At 36.0% G+C, this 25,794-nt stretch overlaps 1 protein-coding gene across 8 annotated transcripts in view; it reads left to right on the forward strand.

The window, feature by feature from the left end:
- The window catches only part of EXOC6B (exocyst complex component 6B), a 708,873-nt gene that overhangs the window by 389,573 nt on the left and 293,506 nt on the right, over nucleotides 1–25,794 (forward strand). For all 8 annotated transcript variants that reach the window (XM_030877541.2, XM_060309973.1, XM_060309972.1 and 5 more), the window contains 2 exons: nucleotides 11,598–11,709; nucleotides 24,582–24,716. In XM_030877541.2, coding sequence (XP_030733401.1) covers nucleotides 11,598–11,709; nucleotides 24,582–24,716 — 247 coding nt within the window. The remainder of the gene's footprint in view (nucleotides 1–11,597; nucleotides 11,710–24,581; nucleotides 24,717–25,794) is intronic.

Here is a 25,794-nt window from a genome sequence, read left to right on the forward strand (position 1 = left end):
ATTGTTTGCTAGTATTTTTTTGAGGATTTTTGCATCTATGCATCAGTGATATTGCCTTGTAGTTTTCTTTCTTTGTGACATCTTTGTCTGGTTTTGTTATCATGGTAATGGTGGACTTGTAGAACAAGTTTGGGAGTGTTCCTTCCTCTGCTCTATTTTGGAAGAGTTTGAGAAAGATAGGTTTTAGCTCTTTAAAAGTTTGGTAAAAGTCACCTGTGAAGCTCTCTGGTCCTGGGCTTTTGTTTGTTGGAAGGTTTTTAATCACAGTCTCAATTTCAGTGCTCGTGATTGGTCTGTGTATATTTTCTATTTCTTCCTGGTTCAGTCTCGGAAGGTTGTCCTTTTCTAAGAATTTGTCAATTTCTTCCAGGTTGTCCATTTTGTTAGCATGTAGTTGCTTGTAGTAATCTCTCATGATCCTTTGTATTTCTGCAGTATCAGTTGCTACTTTTCCTTTTTCATTCTAATTCTATTGATTTTAGTCTTCTCACCTTTTTTTCTTGATGAAACTGGCTAATGGTTTATCAATTTTGTTTATCTTTTCAAAGAAACAGCTTTTAGTTTTACTGAGCTTTGCTATTGTTTCCTTTATTTCTTTTTCATTTATTTCTGATCTGAACTTTATGATTTCTTTCCTTCTGCTAACTTTGGGGGTTTTTTGTTCTTCTTTCTCTAATTGCTTTAGGCGTAAGGTTAACTTGTTTATTTGAGATGTTTCTTGTTTATTGAGGTAGGATTGTATTACTATAAACTTCCCTCTTAGAAGTGCTTTTGCTGCATCCCGTAGGTTTTTGGTTGTCGTGTTTTCATTGTCACTTGTTTCTAGGTATTTTTTGATTTCCTCTTTGATTTCTTCAGTGATCTCTTGGTTATTAAGTAGTATATTATTTAGCCTCCATGTGTTTGTAGTTTTTACAGATTTTTTCCTGTAATTGATATCTTGGCTCATAGCGTGTGGTTGGAAAAGGTATTTGATACGATTTCAGTTTTCTTAACTTTACCAAGGATTGATTTGTGACCCAAGATATGATCTATCCTGGAGAATGTTCCATGAGCACTTGAGACAAAAGTGTATTCTGTTGTTTTTCGATGGAATGTCCTATAAATATCAATTACGTCCACCTTGTTTAATGTATCATTTAAAGCTTGTGTTTCCTTACTTATTTTCATTTTGGATGATATGTCCATTGGTGAAAGTGTGGTGTTAAAGTCCTCTACTATGATTGTGTTACTGTCAGTTTCCCATTTTTTGGCTGTTAGTATTTGCCTTATGTATTGAGATGCTCCTATGTTGGGTTCATAAATATTTAAAATTGTTATATCTTTTTCTTTGATTGATACCTTGATCATTATGTAGTTTCCTTCTTTGTCTCTTGTAATAGTCTTTATTTTAAAGTCTGTTTTGTCTGATATGAGAATTGCTACTCCAGCTTTCTTTTGATTTCCATTTGCATGGAATATCTTTTTCCGTCCCCTCACTTTCAGTCTATATGTGTCCCTAGGTCTTAGGTGAGTCTCTTGTATACAGTATATATACAGGTCTTGTCTTTGTATCTATTCAGCCAGTTTGTCTTTTGGTTGGAGCATTTAACCCATTTACATTTAAGGTAATTATCGATATGTATGTTCCTATTACCATTTTCTCAATTCTTTTGGGTTTGTTATTGAAGGTCTTTTCCTTCTTTTGTGTTTCCTGCCTAGAGAAGTTCCTGTTGCCTTTGTTGTAAAGCTGGTTTGGTGGTGCTGAATTTCTTAACTTTTGTTTGTCTGTAAAGGTTTAATTTCTCCATTGAATCTGAATGAGATCCATGCTGGGTAGAGTAATCTTGGTTGTAGGTTTTTCCCTTTCATCACTTTAAATATGTCCTGCCACTCCCTTCTGGCTTGCCAAGTTTCTCCTGAAAGTTCAGCTGTTAACCTTATGGGGATTCCCTTGTATGTTATTTGTTGTTTTTGCTTTGCTGCTTTTAATATTTTTTCTTTGCCTTTAATTTTTGATAGTTTGATTAATATATGTCTTGGCATGTTTCTTCTTGGAGTTATCCTGTATGGGACTCTTGCGCTTCCTGGACTTGATTGACTATTTCCTTTCCCATATTAGGGAAGTTTTCAACTATAATCTCTTCAAATATTTTCTCTGTCCCTTTCTTTTGCTCTTCTTCTTCGAATGTTCGTGCATTTAAATGTTGTCCCAGAGGTCTCTAAGACTGTCCTCAATGCTTTTCATTGTTTTTTCTTTATTCTGCTCTGCAGTAGTTATTTCCAGTATTTTATCTTCCAGGTCTCATCCTTTCTTCTACCTCACTTATTCTGCTATTGATTCCTTCTAGAGAATTTTTAATTTTATTTATTGTGTTGTTCATCATTGTTTGTTTGCTCTTTAGTTCTTCTAGTTCCTTGTTAAACGTCTCTTGTATTTTCTCCATTCTGTTTCCAAGATTTTGGATCATCTTTACTATCATTACTCTCAGTTCTTTTTCAGGTAGACTGCCTATTTCCTCTTCATTTGTTTGGTCTGGTGGTTTTTAACCTTGCTCCTTCATCTGCTGTGTGTTTCTCTGTCTTCTCATTTTTCTTTACTAACTGTGTTTGGGGTCCCCTTTTCGCAGGCTGCACGTTCGTACTTACCCTTGTTTTTGGTGTCTTCCCCCAGTGGCTAAGGTTGGTTCAGTGGGTTGTGTAGGCTTCCTGTTGGAAGGGACTAGTGCTTGTGTTCCGGTGGATAGGGTGGATCTTGTCTTTCTAGTGGGCAGGACCATGTCCAGTGGTGTGTTTTAGTATGTCTGTGACCTTATTATGATTTTAGGCAGCCTCTATGCTAATAGGTGGGGTTGTGTTCCTGTCTCCCTAGTTGTTTGGCATAGGGTGTGCAGCACTTTAGCTTGCTGTTCATTGAGTTGAACTGGGTCTTCACATTGAGATGGAGATCTCTGGGAGATCTTTCGCCATTTGATGTTACATGGAGCCGGAGGTCTCTGGTGGACCAATGTCCTGAACTGAGCTCTCCCACCTCAGAGGCTCAGGCCTGACACCCAGCCGGAGCAACAAGACCCTGTCAGCCACGTGGCTCAGAAGAAAAGAGAGAAAAAAAGAAATCAAGAAAGAAAGAAAAAATAAAAATGAAGTAATTAAAATAGAAAGTAATTATTAAAAGTAAAAAAATGAAAAATTAATTTAAAAAAGAAAGAAAGAAAGAAGAGAGCAACGAAACCAAAAAACAAATCCACCAATGATAACAAGTGCTAAAAACTATATGAAAAAAAGGCAGACAGAACCCTAGGACAAACGGTAAAAGGAAAGCTGTAACGAGAAAATCACACAAAGAAGCATAGACATACACACTCACAAAAAGAGAAAAAGGAAAAAAATTTATATACCTATATATATATTAAAAAAAGAAGCGAGCAACCAAATCAATAAGCAAATATACAAATGAAAATAAACTTTAAATACTAAACTAAGATAAACATAAAACTAGAAACAAATTAGATGCCGAAAGCAAACTCCAAGTCTACAGGTGCTCCCAAAGTCCACTGCCTCAGTTTTGGGATGAAATGTTGTCTCTTCGGGTATTCCACAGAGTCAGGTTACATCAGGTTGATTGTGGCAATTTAATCTGCTGCTCCTGAGGCTGCTGGGAGAAATTTCCCTTTCTCTTCTTTGTTTGCACAGCTCCTGAGGTTCAGCTTTGGGTTTGGCCCTGCCTCTGCGTGTAGGTCCCCTGACAGCGTCTGTTCCTCACCCAGACAGGACGGGGTTAAAGGAGCAGCTTATTAGGTGCCTCTGGCTCACTCAGGCCACGGGATGGAAGGGGTACACAATGCGGGGCGAGCCTGCAGCGGCAGAGGTCAGCATGATGTTGCAACAACCTGAGGCGTGCCGTGTGTTCTCCTGTGGAAGTTGTACCTGGATCACGGGACCCTGGCAGTGGCAGGCTGCACAGGGTCCTGGGAGAGGAGGTGTGGATAGTGACCTGTGCTTGCACACAGGCTTCTTGGTGGCTGCAGCAGCATCCTTAGCGTTTTATGCCCATCTCTGGTGTCTGCACGGCTCACACCTGTCTCTGGAGCTCATTTAGGCGGTGCTCTGACTCGCCTCTCCTCGTGCACCTCGAAACGATGGTCTGTTGGCTCTTAGGCAGGTCCAGACTTTTTCTCGGACTCCCTCTCGGCTAGCTGTGGTGCACTAGCCCCCTTCAGGCTGTGTTCACACAGCCAATCCTAGTCCTCTCCTTGGGATCTGACCTACAAAGCCGGAGCCTCAGCTCCCAGCCCCCATCCATCCTGGCAGGTGAGCAGAGAAGCCTCTCTGCCTGGTGAGTGCTGGTCGGCATCGATCCTCTGGGCGGGAATCTCTCCACTTTGTCCTCTGCACCCCTGTTGCTGTGCTTTTCTCCGTGGCTCCGAAGCTTCCCCCCTGCCAGCCCCCGTCTCCGCCAGTGAAGGGGCTCCTAGTGTGTGGAAACTTTTCCTCCTTCACAGCTCCCTCCCACAGATGCAGGTCCCGTCCCTTTCCTTTTGTCTCTGTTTTTTCTTTTTTTCTTTTGCCCTACCCAGGTACGTGGGGAGTTTCTTGCCTTTTGGGCTGTCTGAGGTCTTCCGCAAGCATTCAGTAGGTGTTCTGTAGGAGTTATTCCACATGTAGATGTATTTCTGATGTATTTGTGGGGAGGAAGGTGATCTCCGCGTCTTATTCCCCCACCATCTTGAAGGTCTCTCCCAGCTATAATTTCGTTAAGTAATCTTTCTCTTTTTCTTTCTTCTTTTTCTGGGATTCCCATAATGTGTATATTTGGTTTTTTAATGGTAATCAATAGGTCCCTATGCTTTCTTTATTTATGTTTTCTCTTTGCTCCTCTTTCTGATATCAAATGGCCTGTCTTCTAATTCCCTGATTCTTTCTTCTGTATGACTTAGTCTTCTCTTGAAGCTCTCTGCTGAATTTTTCAGTTCTATCATTGTATACTTCAGCTCCAGGATTTCAGTTTGGTTCTCTTTTATGGTTTCTATATCTTTATTAACCTTCTCTTTTTGTTTGTGCATAGTGTTCCAGATATAATTTTCTTGTCTTTCTGTGTTTTCTTGCATATTATTGAGCTTAAGATGATATTTCAAATTCTTTGTTAGACAGTTTGTATGTCTCTGTTTCTTTGGGATTCATTACTAGAACATTATTTGGTTTGTTTGGTGGTGTCAGGTGGGTTGTCAAGTCTTTGTGATCCATGTAGCTTTGTGTTGATGGCTCTGCCTTTGTGCTTGTCTTTGGGGGCATGGAGTTATGTGTCTCCCTCCAGGTCCCTGGGTTGAAGGACTATTCCTATACCATGTCTGAAAGGGTCTGGAGTCAAAACACAGGATCACTTCAGGTTTCACAATTAGAATGACTGATAGATTGCAGCTGTGTAATTGCATTGAGGGATTCATCTGGGGGTGCTTATGGGGATTCCTTGTGGTGCGTCTCTGGGCAAATAGGGTTTCTCTTGGACCATAGTTGGGAGTGGCTGGTGCCAGATTCCAGAGACACTTCAAGATCCACAGTGAGACTGAGGTCAGTGGGCCTCTCTCTAGGGGCACATATGAGCATGTCTCCTGCTGGATCCCTGGGCAGGCAGGACTGCCTCCCATCCATGGCTACAAGGGGCTGGAGTGAGGTCATGGGGCACTTCAACATCTATGGTCAGATTTGAGGTTGGCAGCCCTACCTCCAGGTGCATGGAAGGGTATGTGGCCCGACAGGTCCTTGAGTGGACTGGAGTACTCCTGGTTTGTGGCTATGTGAACATGGGGTCAAGTTACAGGGATTTTTTTAGTATTTGCAATCAGACTGAGGTTGGAGAACTTGCCTAGGTTCATGGGCAGGCATGTCTCTACCCAGTCATATGCAGGCAGGGTTGACAGCTAATAGCGTCTGGAGTTGGGTCATGGAACAATTCAGTGTTTACAGGTAGAACTGAGTTTGGTGGGCCTATTACCCTGTTACCCTGGATGCCTGTTACCGCATCCTTTGGCAAATGGTGATGATGGAAAGGCCAAACAGGCTGTGTCCATAGGTGGTCAGGGGCCAGAGTCAGTTCCTGTGTCTGTAGCTAGGACTATGGTTAGCAAGTATGCCACCTGCTTGAGTTTGGGCTTGCCTTCTGAAAGCAACCCTCCTTAGTCTTGGGCTCTGCCAGATTTTGCAGTCTTCCTTCCTGAATCCAGAGTTCCACAAGAGTACTTTTGTCTCTGCTTGGCTGCCAAATTATTGTTGCTGAGAAGGGATATATGTGCAGGACTTCCTGTTCTGTCATTTCTAATGTCATGCCTTTATTTTTAATTGCTCTTAAAGAAAATTGCTTGTGTAAAGGAAAAAAAGTAACAGTGTCTAGTAAAGGAAAAGTAAATGTAAAAGTAAATGTATGGTAATAATAGGACAAATGATATGAGAGAGGAATTTGATTTACTGTTTAAGGTTTTTACATTATACATGAAGTGGTATATTATTTGAAAATATATTCTGTTATATTCTCTCTCTATATATAGTATAACGTATAGCAACCACTGAAAAAATGGTCAAAAAAAACATGAAACAGGTGAAAGTAATAAGCCAATAATGAGGATAAAAAGGAATCATAAAAAGAACACTCAATCTAAAAACAGTCAATGAGAGTTAAATGGGATATAGAACAGGTGGAACAAACAGAAATCAACCATCAAGGTGGTAAATTTAAATCCAATTACAACAGTGTTTCGTGTACACTTGAATAGAATGTGTATTCTGTAGTTGTTGAGTGTTGTATTCTCTAAATGACAGACTAAGTTTATTAATAGTATTGTACAAATTTTCTGTATCCTTCCCTTTTTAGGTCTACTTTTTCTGTCAATTACTGAGGAGTGTTAAACTATCCAGCTATGATTGTAGATTTGTCTATTTTTTTGTGTGATCTCTCAAGTTTGCTTCATTTATTTTGAATATATCTTTTTAAGTTCATACACAGTTTGATTGTTATATCTTCTTATTGTATTCATCCTTTTAATTTTGTGAAATGTCCCTCTTTATCTGTGTTAAAAATTAAAATAATCATTGTCTTCTTTGCCTAATATTAATATAACCATTACTTTCTTTTATGGTATACGTTTGTCTGTTCTATTACTTATAACATTTTCTTCTTTTATTATCATGTTATTTTCAAATAATTTCAACATTAAGGAAGAATTTCGAAAATGTTGTGATGAACTGAAATTCTCCAATTTTTGACTTTTTGCCATGTTTGCTTTATTACTTCCTCCCTCTCTCTTTGTCTGTCTCTCTGTGTGTGTGTGTGTGTGTGTGTGTGTGTGTGTGTGTGTGTGTGTGTGTAGTATTTCAATCCCTTATGGTTTATGTTCATTTTGATTAACTATTTAAGATGTTGTCTGTTTTCTCCATATAGTTATAATTTTTCCTTTTGTAATAAGTACTGTTTGTTTTGAAATACATTGAGACCATGTATTTATTTTGTTAGTTACCAGATGTCCTTCACTTCTTTACCTCTTATAGTATTCATTAGTGATTCTTGCCTGAAATCAGTTTTTTTCTCTAATAATCATTAATATATGATTTTAACTAATTTATTTTTTTTTATTCCTTTTATATGTATTACTTGGCATTCCATATTAAGGAGTCCTTCCCCATTATCTATCTATATAGCTAGCTACCTACCTACCTACCTACCTATCATTTCCTATTATCATATCAGATTCATGGATTCTTACTTCATTCAGTTGGGTTATTCCTTTAATGACCTTATTCATTTTGATACTCAAATTGTCCCAGATGTAGCTAGTGTGAGCCACTTCATGCTGGCTCCTGTGCCTTGTTGATGTGTTCTTATCACTTTGGGGACATTTCCTAACTTAACCATGATATTACTCATTTTTTCAAGGAGCTCAGTTCTTTTTAGTGCTGAATGGCATCTTGACAGTAAGATCTAGACATGTTCCTTGTATTTAAATGTGTGTCATTTTGAATCAACAAGTAGTTTGGTATTGGTTTTTTATTCATTCTGCCTAATTGGAATGTTTATTCCATTACATTAATATATTTAGTGATTTGTTTGGATTTAAGCCTTTCATCTTGCTGTTGTTTTTCTATTTGTTCCATTCATTTTTATTTTTGCTCCTTTTTTTCCTTTTTTCCTTCCTGCTTCTCGATTAAGTTTTATTAGTATTATGACTTAGTTTCCGTATTGGCTTACTGGAGTATAACTTTTAGTTTTATTTATTATCTGTTTGTGTGTTTGCTCTGGGAATTATAGTGTGTATCCTTAACTTATCACAGTTACATGTAATTTAAGAATCTTACAGCAGTGTAGTGTAATTTATCTTTTCACTTCCTTTTCTGATATTGTTGGCATATACTTACTTATACACTTGTTTTTAAACACTAAAATATGTTATTGTTTGTTTGAACATTTGATAGTATTTTAAAATTCAAGAAAGAAAAGTAGTTCATTATATTTATCCTCATATTTGCTATTTCCAAGCCTTGTCCTTCTTTCTTACAGATCTGTGTTACCCTTTGGTATCATTTTCCTTCAGTGTGAAAAATTTCTTCTAGCTCTTCTTTTAGTATATATCTGCTGGTTTAGATTTTCTTAGCTTTTGTTTGTGTAAAAATCTTTTTTCATCTGTTTTCAAAAATATATTTTTTAAGATGTAGAATTCTAGGCTGGCAGTCCTCCCTTTCCCCACACTTTAAAGATGTTATTCCTCTGTTTGCTTTCATTGTTCCTGAAGAGAAATAAGCCATTATTCTTATTGTTATTCCTCTAACTGTATTGCCTTTCTTCTCTGGTTGCCTGTAAGGTTTCCTCTTTGTCTTTGCATTTTGCAATTTAACTGTGATTTTCCTGTGTGAGGTTTTATTTGCATTAATTGTGTTGGGGTTTTGTTAAACTTCTGAGATCTGTGGGTTGAGATCTTTTATTAGGTTTGGAGATGATGTTGCCAATTTATCCTTATATATGTCTCTTTTCTCATTTCTTCCTCTTCTGCAATTCCTAGCTACTTGATGTATCATTCAGATTTCATCATTACTTGAGTGAACTGAATGTGAGTCTCAGTTTTTATTAGTTTCAAATTACTTCTGATTTCAATTCTACAAATGCTATGGTAGAAGTCTTTTTGTCTTTAAGACTCTGAAATTCCAAAGCTTTTATCCAGGGACTTATCTTTTATTTTAACAGGATTTGAGTTGGGCTGGGTTTCAGCTTTAGTTAGTTTTTACTCTCCTTTGGATTGAATTCGAGTAGAATCTAAATCCCTTTCAAAATTTGGAATCTAAATCTCTTTCAAAAATTGCAAAATTTGCAAATCCCTTGGAATCTAAATCCCTTTCAAAATTTGCAAGACTTCTCTCTGATTTCTAGCACTACCCCTACCATTTCTTATGGAACAGAATTCTTATAGGCAAGAGCTGTTGTGCAACTCTCTCCTATTATTTTTGTTTGGGGGCTCTTCCAAGATTCCAATCTGTAATAGCAGCCCACACTGTTAAGGGGTTGGATGATTTTTTTTTTGTCCCACCAGAGTCTCTCAGCCTATGAGTATTTCACTCCCTCATCTATGTGTACCCAGATTAGGCAATTGGCCTTAGATATGAAAGTAGCTGCTACTCTTTGCTTATCTTTCAAGGGCTTTATCCCAGTATGCAATTTAATTCAGTTATACATTTTTTGTGTTCATTATACTTCATTAACATTAAAGGAATATACAGCTTTTAGCTTAGATCTAGCTTTCTTGTGCTTTTGAAGGTAGGGACAGTTTTTCTTAATCTTCTACATCATATCCAAGAATGGAACTTCTACTAGATCTTCATAAAGCATAATAGAAATAAGTAATAAGTAGAGATGCCAGGAGAGTGATTAATATCGGGGCACCAGATTATTTTGGACACCTGTGTTAATCACTTTTATAGCAGCCTGTACTTATTCATAACTCATATTACAATTGATATGATATAATTATGAGTTTAACATATGAATGTAGGAACCATGACTATTTCTTCACCACTGTAATTTCAATATTCCATCAGCACAATGCCCAGCACCTTATATATTTTTGGAATGAAGTTTTAAATTCAGTAATAGTTTTTGAAAGGGTAGCAATAAGCCAGAGGTTATTGTTCAATTAAATATATCTTTACATGGACCCTGTAAAAATATTTTGAGGTATCGTTTTTTCTAACTGAATTTCCTAACTGAATTCCTTGCATTCTGTAGTCTTATTTATTTCTAATATTTTTGTCTCCACATAGCATGACAATGTAGCTAGCCTGTATATTTAGTATTTTAAGATTTTTAATTGAACTATACTAAGCCTCTGATTTTATTCTGTAGAAAAAAATCAATGAGATAAAATTTGTGACCATTGTTCACAAGCAATAAATTATTGAAAAAGAACTGCTCACAAATCTTTACATTTATTTCTTGATAAAGAAGTATCATTACAATACTAACTTTATTATTGAAGAAATATTTGTCTCAAAAGGATATCTTTTATAGAAACCATCTTGGGTGATGCTTTCAGGGGCTTATGAAGGATGTATAGGTCTAGAATTTCATTTGTTGGTTGCAAGATTGTTGTTTTCTTTTTTAAACTTTGCATATAAAGATAGCTTTGGAATCATTTTTTTTACGTTTAGTTTCCTTTACTGAATAGAAAATGTCATTATCGATCATTTTTGGAATAGTAAGGGTTATAAAACATTTATGCAGAATTAAACTACTGGTTTAGTTTCAAAGTCAGTGGTTACCAGTGAGGAGAGGGGAGAGAGGAGGGGCAAGAGAGAGGTAGAGGATTAAGAAGTACAAACTACTATGTATAAAACAAATAAGTTACAAGGATGTATTATATAGTACAGGGAATATCACCCATATTTTATAACTTTAAATGGAGTATAATCTTTAAATTTTTTGATTCATTATGTTGTACACCTGAAAATTATAAAATCTTGTAAATCACTTTTTTAAAAGTCCAAAAAAAGTAACTATTGGCTTGAAACATCCATTTTGGAATGAGAGCTAAATAGACATTATATGAAAGATGATGACATAAGAGCAGAGATTTTTTTTGTTTTAGGGACTTTATCAGCTAATTGTGCAGAAAGTCTACAAAGAGATCAGGTTGAAAATTATAAATATTAACTGCGAAGGAACTTGAATGTATGGGAGAAATAATGGTTTCAGAATGCAGAATCATGTTAGAGAACTCTGTCCTGAGATGCAGTATAGCATAGTATTTAAATACTGTAGCCTTTAGAGCTACACTGCCTGTATTAAAATCCTTTTTTGCTATCTACTCACTGTGTGACCTTCAGCAAGTTACTTAACTTCTCTTTACCTTCATTTCCTCATCTGTAGAGATAATACTAAAACTAATTCATATGGTTATTATGAAGGTTAAATGAATTTTGATACATTAAAATACTTGGAATCTAATTTCTGATATACAATAAATGTTATTTCTTGTTGCCATTATTATCACTATTATTATTACCATGAGTACCACTGGCACATTGTTTGTTTGCAAAATAATTTTCCTACCTGGTATGATTGACTCTTGACATTTCCTTTTCAGTTCAACTGAAGTTGATGACATGATTCGTAAATCTACAAACCTGTTGCTAACTAGGACTCTGAGCAGCTCTCTTCAGAATGTCATTAAAAGGAAGAATATTGGACTTACTGAGGTAAAGCTGCTCTTATTGGAGGCAGCAAGGCAATTTGTGAACAGATGTCCTAAGCTCTGGGGCTTGTGTGTGAATTAATTATAATTTTCTATGTGCTCTATCATGTTCTTTCTGATGGACTCACGGTGAAAGTGCAAAATAAACTCCTTGTGTTTTTCATTCAGTGCCTTGGAGAAATCCATTATTTTTTGGAAAAGTCACTTTTTTTCTCTCTCTCATTGTCTTCTCTAGTTTAACTGGTTCTCCTTTCTGAGGTTGTTGGATTAAATTTGTATTATTTGCCATTGATTATATAAAAAAATTGTTAGTTGGAGAATAGAGTCAACATCAGTGTCCTATTTAAAATAATGGCAGTTCAAATACAACATACAGCATGAAATCACATTTTGCCTACGTAAGTCATTGATGCCAGGGATATTGGCATTCATAGTCACTGGTTAGCGTTAGATTTTGTTTTTGAGATACATCACATGTATGAGTGGTAAATTACTCTTTATTAGCATGTAAGTCTGGGGATTTGGGATTGAGGAAATGTGAGAGAAAGGCAGTCATTACATTTCTGTGGAAGCTTACACAATCTCACAAAGGGTGGAGGGTTATTGTACATAGGTTGAGAACAGTATCTTGGCAAACTGAAGATTTGACGTATTGGCTTAAGTCCTAAAACTTAGAAAGATGCGACGTTTCTCTTCTCTTAGAAACCCAGGTTTGTTTGGGAGCCTCAACCTCTCATTTTATGGAAATTAGAGTGCCAAGTGTGAGAGAGCTTGGAGGAATTTTCTTCACAGATGAAGGGAAGGGCTGTTGGTCATCTGTTTTTAGAGGTGGTATAGTTTCAAAGTCAGTTGGTCTAGGAAAAATTGACATTTTCAGATATACATTATCAAGGATGAATGTCAGTAAGTGGTTAACGATACTGACCCGTAGATGAGTACAGCTGGAAGACAGGTGAACATCTACTTCTGATTTTGGAATGATTGTTTCTTTTCCTGTGTTAAGATTTAAAAACACTGTTAAATACTGTATTATAATATGGGACATTGGCAGTGATTGAATTCTACTTATAACCAACTTTTTTTTTTACAATTTAAAGTCACATTCGACATTATTTGGACAATCCCCTCATTTTGCAGAGCTTCGTTTCTCTTGCCTGGTATAGAAATATTAAGCATTGCCATTATGTGTCTGAGAATAGGCTAACTTCTTTTGTAATCAGGAATGCTACAGAAAAGCAAAGTTGGATTGAAAATTTGGAGGTTCTTATGCTTTTGTAGATTATTCTCTTCTCCTTTTCTGAATCCCAAGTAGGACAGAAAATTTATTTTGTGAACTACCTCTACATTAAAACTCTTGATATAATTCTTCTTAGGCCATTTGATTTATCAATCTCTTAAAAGCCATTTTATTTAATTAATTTATTTTTATTTAAGTATAGTTGATTTACAATATTGTGTTAGTTTCAGGTGTACAAAAATAAATCTGTTTTAAACAAGTAGCATAGCAGGAACATGGTGTGATAGAAACAGCTTTGGACACAGAAGACTCTGGAATTTAGATGTGACTATGCCATTGTTTTACTGTAGCATCTTAAAAGAAGACCTAACTCCTCAGTTCTTCAGTTTTCCTGACTCCATTGTCCATTTCAAAGGCACTGTACAGATCAAGTAACAATAGGAAGAAGCAGTAGGAGCTTATCAAGAAGTACTGTATCATAGTTCTTGACATAATTTCAGTGAATGCTAAATGTTATTCCTAAGTCATTGGAGCTGTTTCGGCAAAAATACTTTTGTTATCAAAATTTTTACATATGAATGAAGGAACATCCACACAAGTTTATTTATTTTGGCTATGATGGTGGTGTGTACCTGTATAGACACGTACAAAACCAGTGATTTTTTTCATCACCAATCAGTAAATCTTTGACTAACTCTATTATTCACCTTTTATGAAAGGGAGGACATTATATCCTTCTTTATAGGTAACTAAAGTGATTTCACATCTGGAATCATCATCAGTAATGGGCAGTGTTTGTGGAACAATTTATATTCTTCAGTGTCCATTCACAGATAATCACCTTATTTATTACAATAACATTTGAAGCAGGCTGGGCATGTGTTATTATTTCCATTTTATCGAAGGTGTAATTAAAGTTCAAGGAGAACGCCCAAGCTAGCAAAATGATAGAAATGAGACCTAAGTTCAGGTTATTTTTTTCCCCAAACTTACTCACTTTTACTATAGTGTACTACTTTCCATATTGATTTAATTATTCTGTCATAACAAAGATAGAGATATTTACAGGAGGTCCATAGTAACATTGAAATTGTTCTAGTTAGAGGTGATTTTGTAACAGGGAGCAGATATCCACTCAAATGATAAAAGTATTATAAGCACTCAAAACTCACAGAATCCTATTTCTGGTTACCAGATAAACAATTCTTTTAGTATTTAAAAGTTTGTATAAGCTAATGTCTTTCTGCCTGTCTTGATTTGAGGTTATATGGTATCTTATCTCTTATTTTTTCTGTCCATATGCTCTATTCTTTTATCTCTTTCTCTCTATATACTGGCTTTCATGCTTTTCTCATGGCTTCTTTACTTCCCCATGTTAAGCCAACTCTGCATTACCTTTCAGTTCTACCACCTACTGTAACTTGAATGCCTTGTATTCTCAGACCCTAAGTGATGATCTCTAGTTCAGTCAGCAGACACAGCTGTTTTCCTAGGGCTGCTTCTTCCAAGTCTGTGAGAAGAAGGTCAGTCAAGAGTATATGTTCTAAAGCAGACTGCCCAGGTTCCAGTTCTGGTTCTCCCCTTAATAAATGTGTTCTTGGGCAGATTGCTTGGCTTTATGTGTAAAATGGGGACAATAGTAGCATGTATTTCATAGGATTGCTGTGAAGATTAAATGAACTTGTAAAGTGCTTAGAATAGTGCCTGGTTCACAGTAAATACTCAGTGCATATTGCCTATTACTAAGAAAGAGATCTGGGCAGGTAAACAGTGGTTGTTAGGGCTAGTATAGAAATGGAGTTTTTCAAATAAGAGAAGTCAGAAGATTAGAAAAAGGTGTCCTGTTAATTAACTTTACAATATTTATTGAGTGCCTACTATGTGACAGGTACTGATCTAAGTCTTAAGAATAAATAAGTAAACAACAAGAACATCAACAAAAGAGATTCTTGCTTATATTCTAGTGGCAGAAAACAGGTAATAAATGGTACAGAAAATAAATAAGTAAATCATCTAGTATGATAAAAGGTCGTGAATGCTGTGGAGAAAGAGAAAGAACCTGGGTTAAGGAAATCAGGAATCTGGTGGAGGTTCAAGGTTGGTCTTATTAAAAAGAACAACATCTTGACAGTAAGTTATTATTGAAGGGAAAAGAGCATTTTTGACAGAAGTTAGAACTAGAGCAAAGGTCTGAAGGTAGTTAAGTTATTGGCAAGTTTAGGGAATAATAAGGAAGCTGGGGTAGCTGGAATTGAGTGAGTAAGGGGAAGAGAAACAGTAGATTAGATCAGAGAGGTACCAGGGGTTCATGGTAGGCCATTATAAAGAGTTTGGCTTTTATTTTGTATGAAGTGGGAGCCATGGCAGCATTTGATTAGTGGCATCATCTGACATATTCAAAAAGGATCATATTGACTGAGGTATTGAGAATAAACTGTAGGGTATAAGCAGGGAGACCAGTTAGGAAGCTATGACAGTAATCCAGCAAGACTTGATGGAAACTTGGGTGATAGAGGTGGTGACAAGTGGTCCTATTTGGACTGTAGAGCCAGCATAGTTTCCTGATGGTTAAAAGGAAAGGAAGCAAGAAAGTGAGGAATTGAAGATAACCCCCCAATTTTTTTTATCTGATCAACTAGAAGGCTGCATATACCATGTGCTATGATGGCAAAATCTTCAATTAGAGCTAAATTTGGGGTGGAGGAAGATTGGGAATTTGGTTTTGAACATATTCAATTTGTAGTGTTTATTAGACATACAGTTTGAGATACTGAGTTAACAGTTGTATATATGAGTTTAGAGTTTGAGAAGGCAGTTCGGCTGGGAGATAAAAAGTTGGGAGCATAAAAATGATATTTATGGGCTTCCCTGGTGGCGCAGTGGTTGAGAGTCCGCCTGCCGATGCAAGGGACACGGGTTCGTGCCCCGGTCCAGGAGGATCCCACATGCCGCGGAGCAGCTGGGCTCGTGAGCCATGGCCACTGGGCCTGCGCATCCGGAGCCTGTGCTCCGCAATGGGAGAGGCCACAACAGTGAGAGGCCCGCGTACCGCAAAAAAAAATAAGATCAAAAAGTCTACAATTAATCAATGCTGGAGAGAATGTGGAGAAAAAGGAACCCTCCTACACCGTTGGTGGGAATATAAATTGGTACAGCACTATGGAGAACAGTATGGAGGTTCCTTAAAAAACTAAAAATAGAGCTACCATATGATCCTGCAATCCCACTCCTGGACATACATCCAGAGAAAACCATACTTTGAAAAGATACGTGCACCCCAGTGTTTATAGCAGCACTATTTACAATAGCCCAGACATGGAAGCAAACTAGATGTCCATCAACAGATGAATGGATAAAGAAGATGTGGTATATTTATACAATGGGATATTACTCAGCCATAAAAAGAATGAAATCATGCCATTTGCAGCAACAAGGATGGACCTAGTGATTATCCTACTATGTGAAGGAAGTCAGACAAAGGCAAATATCATATGATATCACTTATATGTGGAATCTAAAAAATGAATCAAATGAACTTACTTACAAAATAGAAACAGACTCACAGACTTAGAAACTTATGGTTACCAGAGGGGAAAGTTGAGGGGGAGGGATAAATTAGGAGATTGGGGTTAATGTATACACACTACTATATAAAGAATAGATAATCAACAAGGACCTGCTATATAGCACAGGGAACTCTACTCAATACTCTGTAATAACCTATCAATATATGGGAAAAGAATCTGAAAATATATATATAAGTATGTATAACTTAATCACTTTGCTGTACACCTGAAACTAATACAACATTGTATATCAACTATAATTTTAAAAAAAAAGATTTGAAGTAAGTTTTAAAATAAGATTTCTTTTTTTCTAAACCTTTGCTTTTTCACCAGACTAATTTGAAAATGATATCATGGAGAGAAAGGAAATAAACCACTAGTTTATTAATCTCAGAATATCAGAGAATTAGTTAAATTTGGAAGGTTTACAATGAATCAAAGGATACTCTGGTTCTTTGTGAAGAATGTATTGATAGAAAGTCTTAAAATATAAATTAGATTTAAAAGAATTAATTTATTACAGATGATAGCAGAATACCTTCACTTAAGTCCCTACTCAAATGTTATTTCCTTAAGGAGTCCTCCTTGACCACCCTATCTCAAAATAGCTCAGATCTAACATCCCCATGTAACTCTTTATCCTCCCTTCTATTTCCAGTGTTTATTACCACCTGCCATCATACTATATGTTTAGATGTGTATGTGTTTACTGTAATATCCATGAAGCCAGGGACTTTGTCTTGTGTATAACTGTGGACAGCTCTATCCCAGTTCCATGGCACATAGGAGTTATTAATTAATGAAAGAGAGAAGAAAGAAAAAAAAAGAAGTAGGTAGGTAGGTTCTTAGGGCAAAGTTAAAGAAATTTAGAGGTCCTGGTAGTGACACCATTTTGAATACTTATATTTTTATGATTATAATAATGACCCAGAAGACCTGAATAAATGACCAATGATTTGTATTCACCCTTTGTTTTTATTATAGTCTGGATTGATGACCATATCTCCCACATACCATTTGTCTTCATCCCCAATTGTTAACAGCAGTGATGTTGCTAGTATTTTAAAACATTTTATACGTAAGTCTTTTCAAATATGAGCTCTGTACTACACCTTTGAATTTGCAACCAGGAGTTCCAAGTATTTTAGCAGTTTATGTATTTGCCTTGGAGAGGGTATAAAATGAGTAGCTGACACAGCTTTTTATACCCTTGCTGGGGTGAAATGGAGATAAAATTCCTTGAAGTCTTATGGATAGCTTATTTTTGTGAATGAGAACCAAGGCTGTTATTTAGTTCTTCATCTTCCTGCAAATCACCATTTGAGAGGCATTGGTGGTGTGGAGAGGAGTCATTTTCTTGGTTTGGATTAGTCTATTTGGAGCTCCAATGTACTAAATTCTCTGATTTGGGAAACAATATAATACTGATCCTAATTACAAGTAGATGTGTATACCCCAGAAGTAATTTATAATTGGGAATGGACACCTAAATTTGTGGAATTTAGGGCTTAGTTTTGAACTATTGAAGAAGATGAAGCCTTTTTTTTCCCTGGAGTTGGTCAAAAATACGAATATCTTCTGTGATCATGGTTCAGACTCTGCTGTGGTAATCGGAGCAGGGTTGGAAAAGAAGTGACTTCCACAGTCTAGTCTGTGCCTTCCTTATTAGATTCTCTCTGATACTAGGAAGGAGAGACAAAAAATTTCTGCTTCTTAATGGTTTTTAGCCTAAGTGACTTCTATCATTTAGCTGTGAGAGGTGTTTGTTTGCTTTATAGTGTTTTCTTTTCTTCTGGACAGGTTTCACAGAACTCCACTTTATATAAGATATAACCGATATCTTAATACATTGTTAGTTCCATGTCCTTGAAACAATAAGGACAGTTTGGATGGCTACAGTGATATATTTTTGTAAGAGAGGGGGAAGTAGGGGCTAAAAATATCAAAGGAGCTCAAACTCTGATGGAAGTTGATACTTGAAATTGCTTCATTTCACCCTTAAGTTCAAAATTACCCCCAAAGCATCTGGCTTCACATTTGTAAATGCCGTTTTAAGGATTTTGGTTAGCTGTCATTCAGGAGTAGAGATCACTTAGACCTCATTAACAGACAATATTCCCTTTGAAAATGACATGGTATCTACTGTAATCCTAGAGTGTTTTAATAGTCTATTCTATGCTCAGCAATGAAACATTTCAAAAGTGACTGACAGCCAATTGATGTAATTCATGGTGATCTTTTGTGTTGACAGATCTTTAAAAAGTCATGGGAAATTACTACTGTACCCAGTGAAGCTGCCTCTTTATTTTTTTTTTTAACTGCCAATATCCTGCAAAACACGACAATTTTCTCTTTGACTGCCACTGTTTTTTATTTCTATAACATGACACGATTCCTCCTTATTATTAGGATTTCTTTTGATAGATAGAATGTGTTCCCTATAGGTAATGCTCATTTTAAAATAGAAAATTTTCAGTTCCCCAAATTAACTCTCTTACTTTTCTGGCTTCCCTATCATGACAACCTTGCCACTAGCCACCTTCCCACTCATGAAGAAGAGTGATTTAATGTAGACAATTTAAATTTTTAAATTTAAATATTAAAAATTTTGTCCTCCTCTGAAGGAGAAACATGTTGAAAGGAAGAAGGTGAGGAATTGCTTATTTTGGTGGGTGTTTTTTTATCTCTAAAGTTAAAAAGCTGATGTTTTGGGTAATTTTATAGGTGATAGAATTTGTGTCCAAAACTCAAAGTCTCTAAATTCAAACTATTTTTTTAACAGCTTTATTGGATTATAACTGCTTTACAATGTTGTGTTAGTTTCTGCTGTAAAACAAAGTGAATCAGCTATGTGTATACATATATCCCCATATCCCCTCCCTCTTGCGTCTCCCTCTCACCCTCCCTATCCCACCCTGCTAGGTGGTCACAAAACACCCAGCTGATCTCCCTGTGCTATATAGCTGCTTCCCAAGAGCTGTCTATTTTACATTTGGTAGTGTATGTATGTAAATACTACTCTCTCACTTCGTCCCAGCTTACCCTTCTCCCTCCCTGTGTCCTCAAGTCTGTTCTCTACATCTGCTACTTTATTCCCGTCCTGCACCTAGGTTCATCAGAACCAATTTTTAAAAATTTTAGATTCCATATATATGTGTTAGCATATGATATTTGTCTTTCTCTTCCTGACTTACTGACTCTGAATGACAGACTCTAGGTCCATCCACCTCACTACAAATAACTCAATATCGTTTCTTTTTATGGCTGAGTAATAGTCCATTGTACATATCTCCACATCTTCTTTATCCATTCATCTGTCGACGGACACTTAAATTGCTTCCATGTCCTGGCTATTGTAAATAATGCTGCAATGAATATTGTGGTACATGACTCTTTTTGAATTATGGTTTTCTCAGGGATATGCCCAGGAGTGGGATTGCTTGGTCATATGGTAGTTCTACTTTTAGTTGTTTAAGGAACCTCCATACTGTTCTCCATAGTGGCTGTATCAATTTACATTCCCACCAACAGTGCAAGAGGGTTCCCTTTTCTCCACACCCTCTCCAGCATTTATTGTTTGTAGACTTTTTGATGATGGCTATTCTGACTGGCGTGAGGTGATACCTCATTGTAGTTTTGATTTGCATTTGTCTAATGATTAGTGATGTTGGGTATTCTTTCATCTGTTTGTTGGCCATCTGTATATCTTCTTCAGAGAAATGTCTATTTAGGTCTTCTGCCCGTTTTTGGATTGGGTTATTTGTTTTTTTGATATTGAGCTGCATGAGCTGCTTGTAAATTTTGGAGATTAATCCTTTGTCAGTTGCTTTGTTTGCAAATATTTTCTCCCATTCTGAGGGTTGTCTTTTCGTCTTGTTTATGGTTTCTGTTGCTGTGCAAAAGGTTTTAAGTTTTATTAGGTCCTATTTGTTTATTTTTGTTTTTATATCCATTTCTCTAGGAGGTAGACCTAAAAAGATCTTGCTGTGATTTATGTCAAAGAGTGTTCTTCCTGTGTTTTCCTCTAAGAGTTTTATAGTGTCTGGCCTTACATTTAGGTCTTTAATCCATTTTGAGTTTATTTTTGTGTATGGTGTTAGGAAGTGTTCTAATTTCATTTTTTTATACGTAGCTGTCAGGTTTTCCCAGCACCACTTCCTGAAGAGGCTGTATTTTCTCTATTATATCTTCTTGCCTCCTTTATCAAATATAAGATGACCATATGTGCGTGGGGTTCTCTCTGGACTTTCTATCCTGTTCCATTGATCTATATTTCTGTTTTTGTGCCAGTACCATACTGTCTTGATTACTGTAGCTTTGTAGTGTAGTCTGAACTCAGGGAGCCTGATTTCTCCAGCACGATTTTTCTTTCTCAAGATTGCTTTGGCTATTCGGGGTCTTTTGTGTTTCCATACAAATTGTGAAATTTTTTGTTCTAGTTCTGTGAAAAATGCCATTGGTAGTTTGATAGGGATTGCACTGAATCTGTAGATTGCTTTGGGTAGTAGAGTCATTTTCACAATGTTGATTCTTCCAATCCAAGAACATGGTATATCTCTCCATCTGTTTGTATCATCTTTAATTTCTTTCATCAGTGTTTTACATTTTTCTGCATGCAGGTCTTTTGTCTCCTTATGTAGGTTTATTCCTAGGTATTTTATTCTTTTTGTTGCAGTGGTTAATGGCAGTGTTTCCTTAATTTCTGTTTCAGATTTTTCATCATTGGTGTATAGGAAAGCAAGAGGTTTCTGTGCATTAATTTTGTATCCTGCTACTCTACCAAATTCATCCATTAGCTCTAGTGGTTTTCTGGTTGCATCTTTAGGATTCTCTGTGTATAGTACCATGTCATCTGCAAACAGTGGCGTTTTACTTCCTTCCTGAATTAGATTCCTTTTATTTCTTTTTCTTCTCTGATTGCTGTGGCTAAAACTTCCAAAACTATGTTGAATAAGAGTGGTGAGAGTGGGCAACCTTGTCTTGTTCCTGTTCTTAGAGGAAATGCTTTCAGTTTTTCACCATTCAGAACGTTGTTGGCTGTGGGCTTGTCATATATGGTCTTTATTATGTTGAGGTAGGTTCCCTCTATGCCACTCTCTAGAGAGTTTTTTATCATAAATGGGTGTTGAATTTTGTCAAAAGCTTTTTCTGCATCTATTGAGATGATCATATGGTTTTTCTCCTTCAGTTTGTTAATATGTTTTATCACATTAATTAATTTGCGTATATTGAAGAATCCTTGAATTCCTGGGATAAACCCCACTTGATCATGGTGTAGGATCCTTTTAATGTGTTGTTGGATTCTGTTTCCTAGTATTTTGTTGAGGATTTTTGCATGTATGCTCATCATTGATATTGGCCTGCAATTTTCTTTTTTTGTGACATCTTTGTCTGGTTTTGGTATCAGGGTGATGGTGGCCCTGTAGAATGAGTTTTGGTGTGTTCCTCCCTCTGCTCTATTTTGGAAGAATTTGAGAAGTATAGGTGTTAGCTCTTCTCTAAATGTTTGGTAGAATTCACCTGTGAAGCCATTTGGTCCTGGGCTTTTGTTTGTTGGAAGATTTTTCATCACAGTTTCAATTTCAGTGCTTATGATTGGTCTGTTTATATTTTCTATTTCTTCCTTGTTCAGTCTTAGAATGTTGTGCTTTTCTAAGAATTTGTCCATTTCTTCCAGATTGTCCATTTTATTAGCTTATAGTTGCTTGCAGTAATCTCTCATGATCCTTTGTATTTCTGCAGTGTCAGTTGTTACTTCTTCTTTTTCATTTCTAATTCTATTGATTTGAGTCTTCTCCCTTTTTTTGTTGATGAGGCTGGCTAATGGTTTATCAATTTTGTTTATCTTCTCAAAGAACCAGGTTTTAGTTTTATTGATCTTTGCTGTTGTTTCCTTCATGTCTTTTTACTTCATTTCTGATCTGACCTTTATGATTTCTTTCCTTCTTCTAACTTTTGGAGCTTTTTTGTTCTTCTTACTGTAGTTGCTTTAGGTGTAAGGTTAGCTTGTTTATTTCTGATGTTTCTTGTTTTTTGTGTTAGGATTGTATTGCTATAAACTTCCCTCTTAGAACTGCTTTTGCTGCATCCCATAGGTTTTGGGTCGTCGTATTTTCATTGTCATTTGTTTCTAGGTATATTTTGATTTCCTCTTTTATTTCTTCAGTGATCTCTTGGTTATTAAATAGTGTATTGTCTAGCCTCCCTGTGTTTGTATTCTTTACATATTTTTTCCTGTAATTGATATCCAGTCTCATAGTGCTGTGGTCGCAAAAGATACCTGATATGATTTCAATTTTCTTAAATTTACCAAGGCTTGATTTGTGACCCAAGATATGATCTATCCTGGTGAATGTTCCATGAGCACTTGAGAAAAAAGCGTATTCTGTTGTTTTTGGATGGAATGTCATATAAGCATCAATTAAGTCCAACTTGTTTAATGTTATTTAAAGCTTGTGTTTCCTTATTTATTTTCATTTTGGATGATGTGTCTATTGGTGACAGTGAGGTGTTAATGCCCCCTGCTATTACTGTGTTACTGTTGATTTCCCTTTTATGGCTGTTAGCATTTGCCTTATGTATTGAGGTGCTCCTATGCTGGGTTCATTAATATTTACAATTGTTATATCTTCTTCTTTGATTGATACCTTGATCATTTTGTAGTGTCCTTCTTTGTCTCTTGTAATAGTATTTATTTTAAAGTCTCTTTTGTTTGATATGAGAATTGCTACTCCAGCTTCTTTTGATTTCCATTTGCATGGAATATCTTTTTCCATCCCTTCCCTTTCAGTCTGTATATGTCCCTAGGTCTGAAGTGGGTCTCTTGCAGACAGCATATGTATAGGTTTTGTTTTTGTATCCATTCAGCCAGTCTATGTCTTTTGGTTGGAGCATTTAATCCATTTACATTTAAGGTAATTATCGATATGTGTGTTCCTATTACCATTTTCTTAGTTGTTTGGGGTTTGTTTTTGTAGGTCTTTTCCTTCTCTTTTGTTTCCTGCCTAGAGAAGTTCCTTTAGCATTTGTTGTAAAGCTGGTTTGGTGGTGCTGAATTCTCTTAACTTTTGCTTGTCTGTAAAGGGTTTAATTTCTCCTTCAAATCTGAAAGAGCTCCATAACTTGAAGGTTGATTACTTGGATTTGAATCCCAGTTTTAATGTTACATGATCTAGAGTAAATCAGTTCATTTTTTCTTTTTTCTCTTATAGTAGAATGGAAGTAATAATTATGCCCACTTAATTTACTTCTTCTGGTTGCTGGGAGGTGATCTAAGAAAATGAATTGTGCAGTGCTTTATAGACTTTAATTCTATACAGACAGTAGTATTCTTCCTTATCCTCCTCTCAAAGTAATTTATAGATGAGTTTTTATCTTACCAGTACTGCCTTGTTTAAGGATCTACTCTGTAAGAAAAGGAAAATAGTATTAACTAAAGAATATTTAATTTTCATAATAAGTCTGTGATTTAGAAATTATTATTAACATTTTACAGTTAAAGAAAGAGGCTTAGAGAAGTTAAGTAACTTTCTCAATATCAATAATTTTATAAGTATTTGCTCCCTGGTTTCTCTGACTTCAGTGCTCATGTTTTTTTCTTTCACAAACTAATGTAGTTTGTTAATATACTGCAACCTGTTCCAACATTCCTTTGTTCATCATGCCTAATTTTGAAACTTCTTGACATTTCAGTCATTCTTGTTCTTTTAATTGGAGTTCATTTATTTCATGCATTTGGCAATTATTTATTGCCAGGTACTATGCTAAACACTCTCAGTTTTTGATCTTAGTTTAGTCTTTATTTTGAACAGAAGAAGACAAGTTTAAAATAGTGACACTTGCTCCTATTGTTCCCCCTATATTAGGGGGAAATACAAGTTGCTTTGGGAAGTCAGGGAAGTCTTCACAGAGGAAGTGATACCTAAGCCTGTGCTCTAACATTAACTTTTTATAGAATACAGATGGCCTCTGCCATTATGTCTTTTGTTTTTGTTGTACCATCAGATTCATACTGAGCCACTCATCGTAGGGTGAATAGTCAAATTACTCTTACATGTTCTTGTTATTTTCCAGCTTGTCCAGATTATTATCAATACAACACACTTGGAGAAATCCTGTAAGTACTTGGAAGAATTCATCACCAATATCACTAATGTGCTTCCAGAGACAGTCCACACCACCAAACTGTATGGCACCACGACTTTTAAGGTGAGAAAGCCCTACATTACTGTAGAAGTGCTTCTGGTGTGCTGGGGCATTCTACCTAACATGACTTTGTTTCTCCCATAAGTCATATATGGTCTTCCTTAGAAAAAGTATTTGATTATGATTTCCTTAGAAAAACAAATTTCAGTGCTAATTTTGGGGTGTTTAAACTAAAAATGGTCTACAGCTGTGTCCACTAAATCTTCCTTATATTTCATTCATGAAAATGACTGTTTCCTCAGTTGACCACCTGACAGGCAAGTATTTTTAAATATGGTCTAGAAAAGAGTGGTTGCAGCTGAAATCAACAGCAATTTAAAAATTTTAATTTAGCTATCCTTTCTTTTCTGTGTCCTGGGTCCAGTTTTTTTTTCTTTTAACTTTACATTTCATTGTGGAATTTCTGTCCCTTGCTATTGTAGTTAGCAATTTTATAATCATCTTACAAGGCCACAGGACTAGTTTTGATGCAGTGTTGGATTAAATGAAAAAATGACGCTCTTATAGAGCAAAAGAAGACTTGATGGTAGATGAGTTTCTGGAGAGTAAAGAGCCTTAGGAAACTCATTTATATTGCCATGTGAGCTTTAAATAAATATTAAGCAGGGCAATATCTTAAACTAAAATGGTAGATTCTGACATAATGGCCAACATGTATGCTTTGGGAGTTTGTTATTGTTTGATTATTTTAGTTCTGAAACAAATCTATGTCACCCTTTTGAAGTCTAGAAGTTGTTAATAGATATGAAGTGGTAGAGTTGAAATCATGATTTATGTTTATGGTATCTCCTTTTTTTGATCATTTTTCTTCTCTTTGCCTATTTATTGGTACCTTCCCTTGAGAATGGATTTAACAGAAGAAATCCAATTTGATTCATATTGCTTATTATATTTTAAGACATATAAAAATTGTTGGTATGATCTGCTCTTTTTTCTGTTCCAAGAAAAAAAATATGAACGATCCTGGCCAATGTAATCTTGAGAGAGAAGAACAAAGCTAGAAGCATCACACTTCCTGATTTCAAATTATATTATAAAGCTATAGTAATCAAAACGGTATGGTATTGGCATACAGACAGAT

The sequence above is a fragment of the Globicephala melas genome, chromosome 12, assembly GCF_963455315.2.
Source record: "Globicephala melas chromosome 12, mGloMel1.2, whole genome shotgun sequence".
In the NCBI taxonomy this organism is placed as follows: Eukaryota; Metazoa; Chordata; class Mammalia; order Artiodactyla; family Delphinidae; genus Globicephala; species Globicephala melas.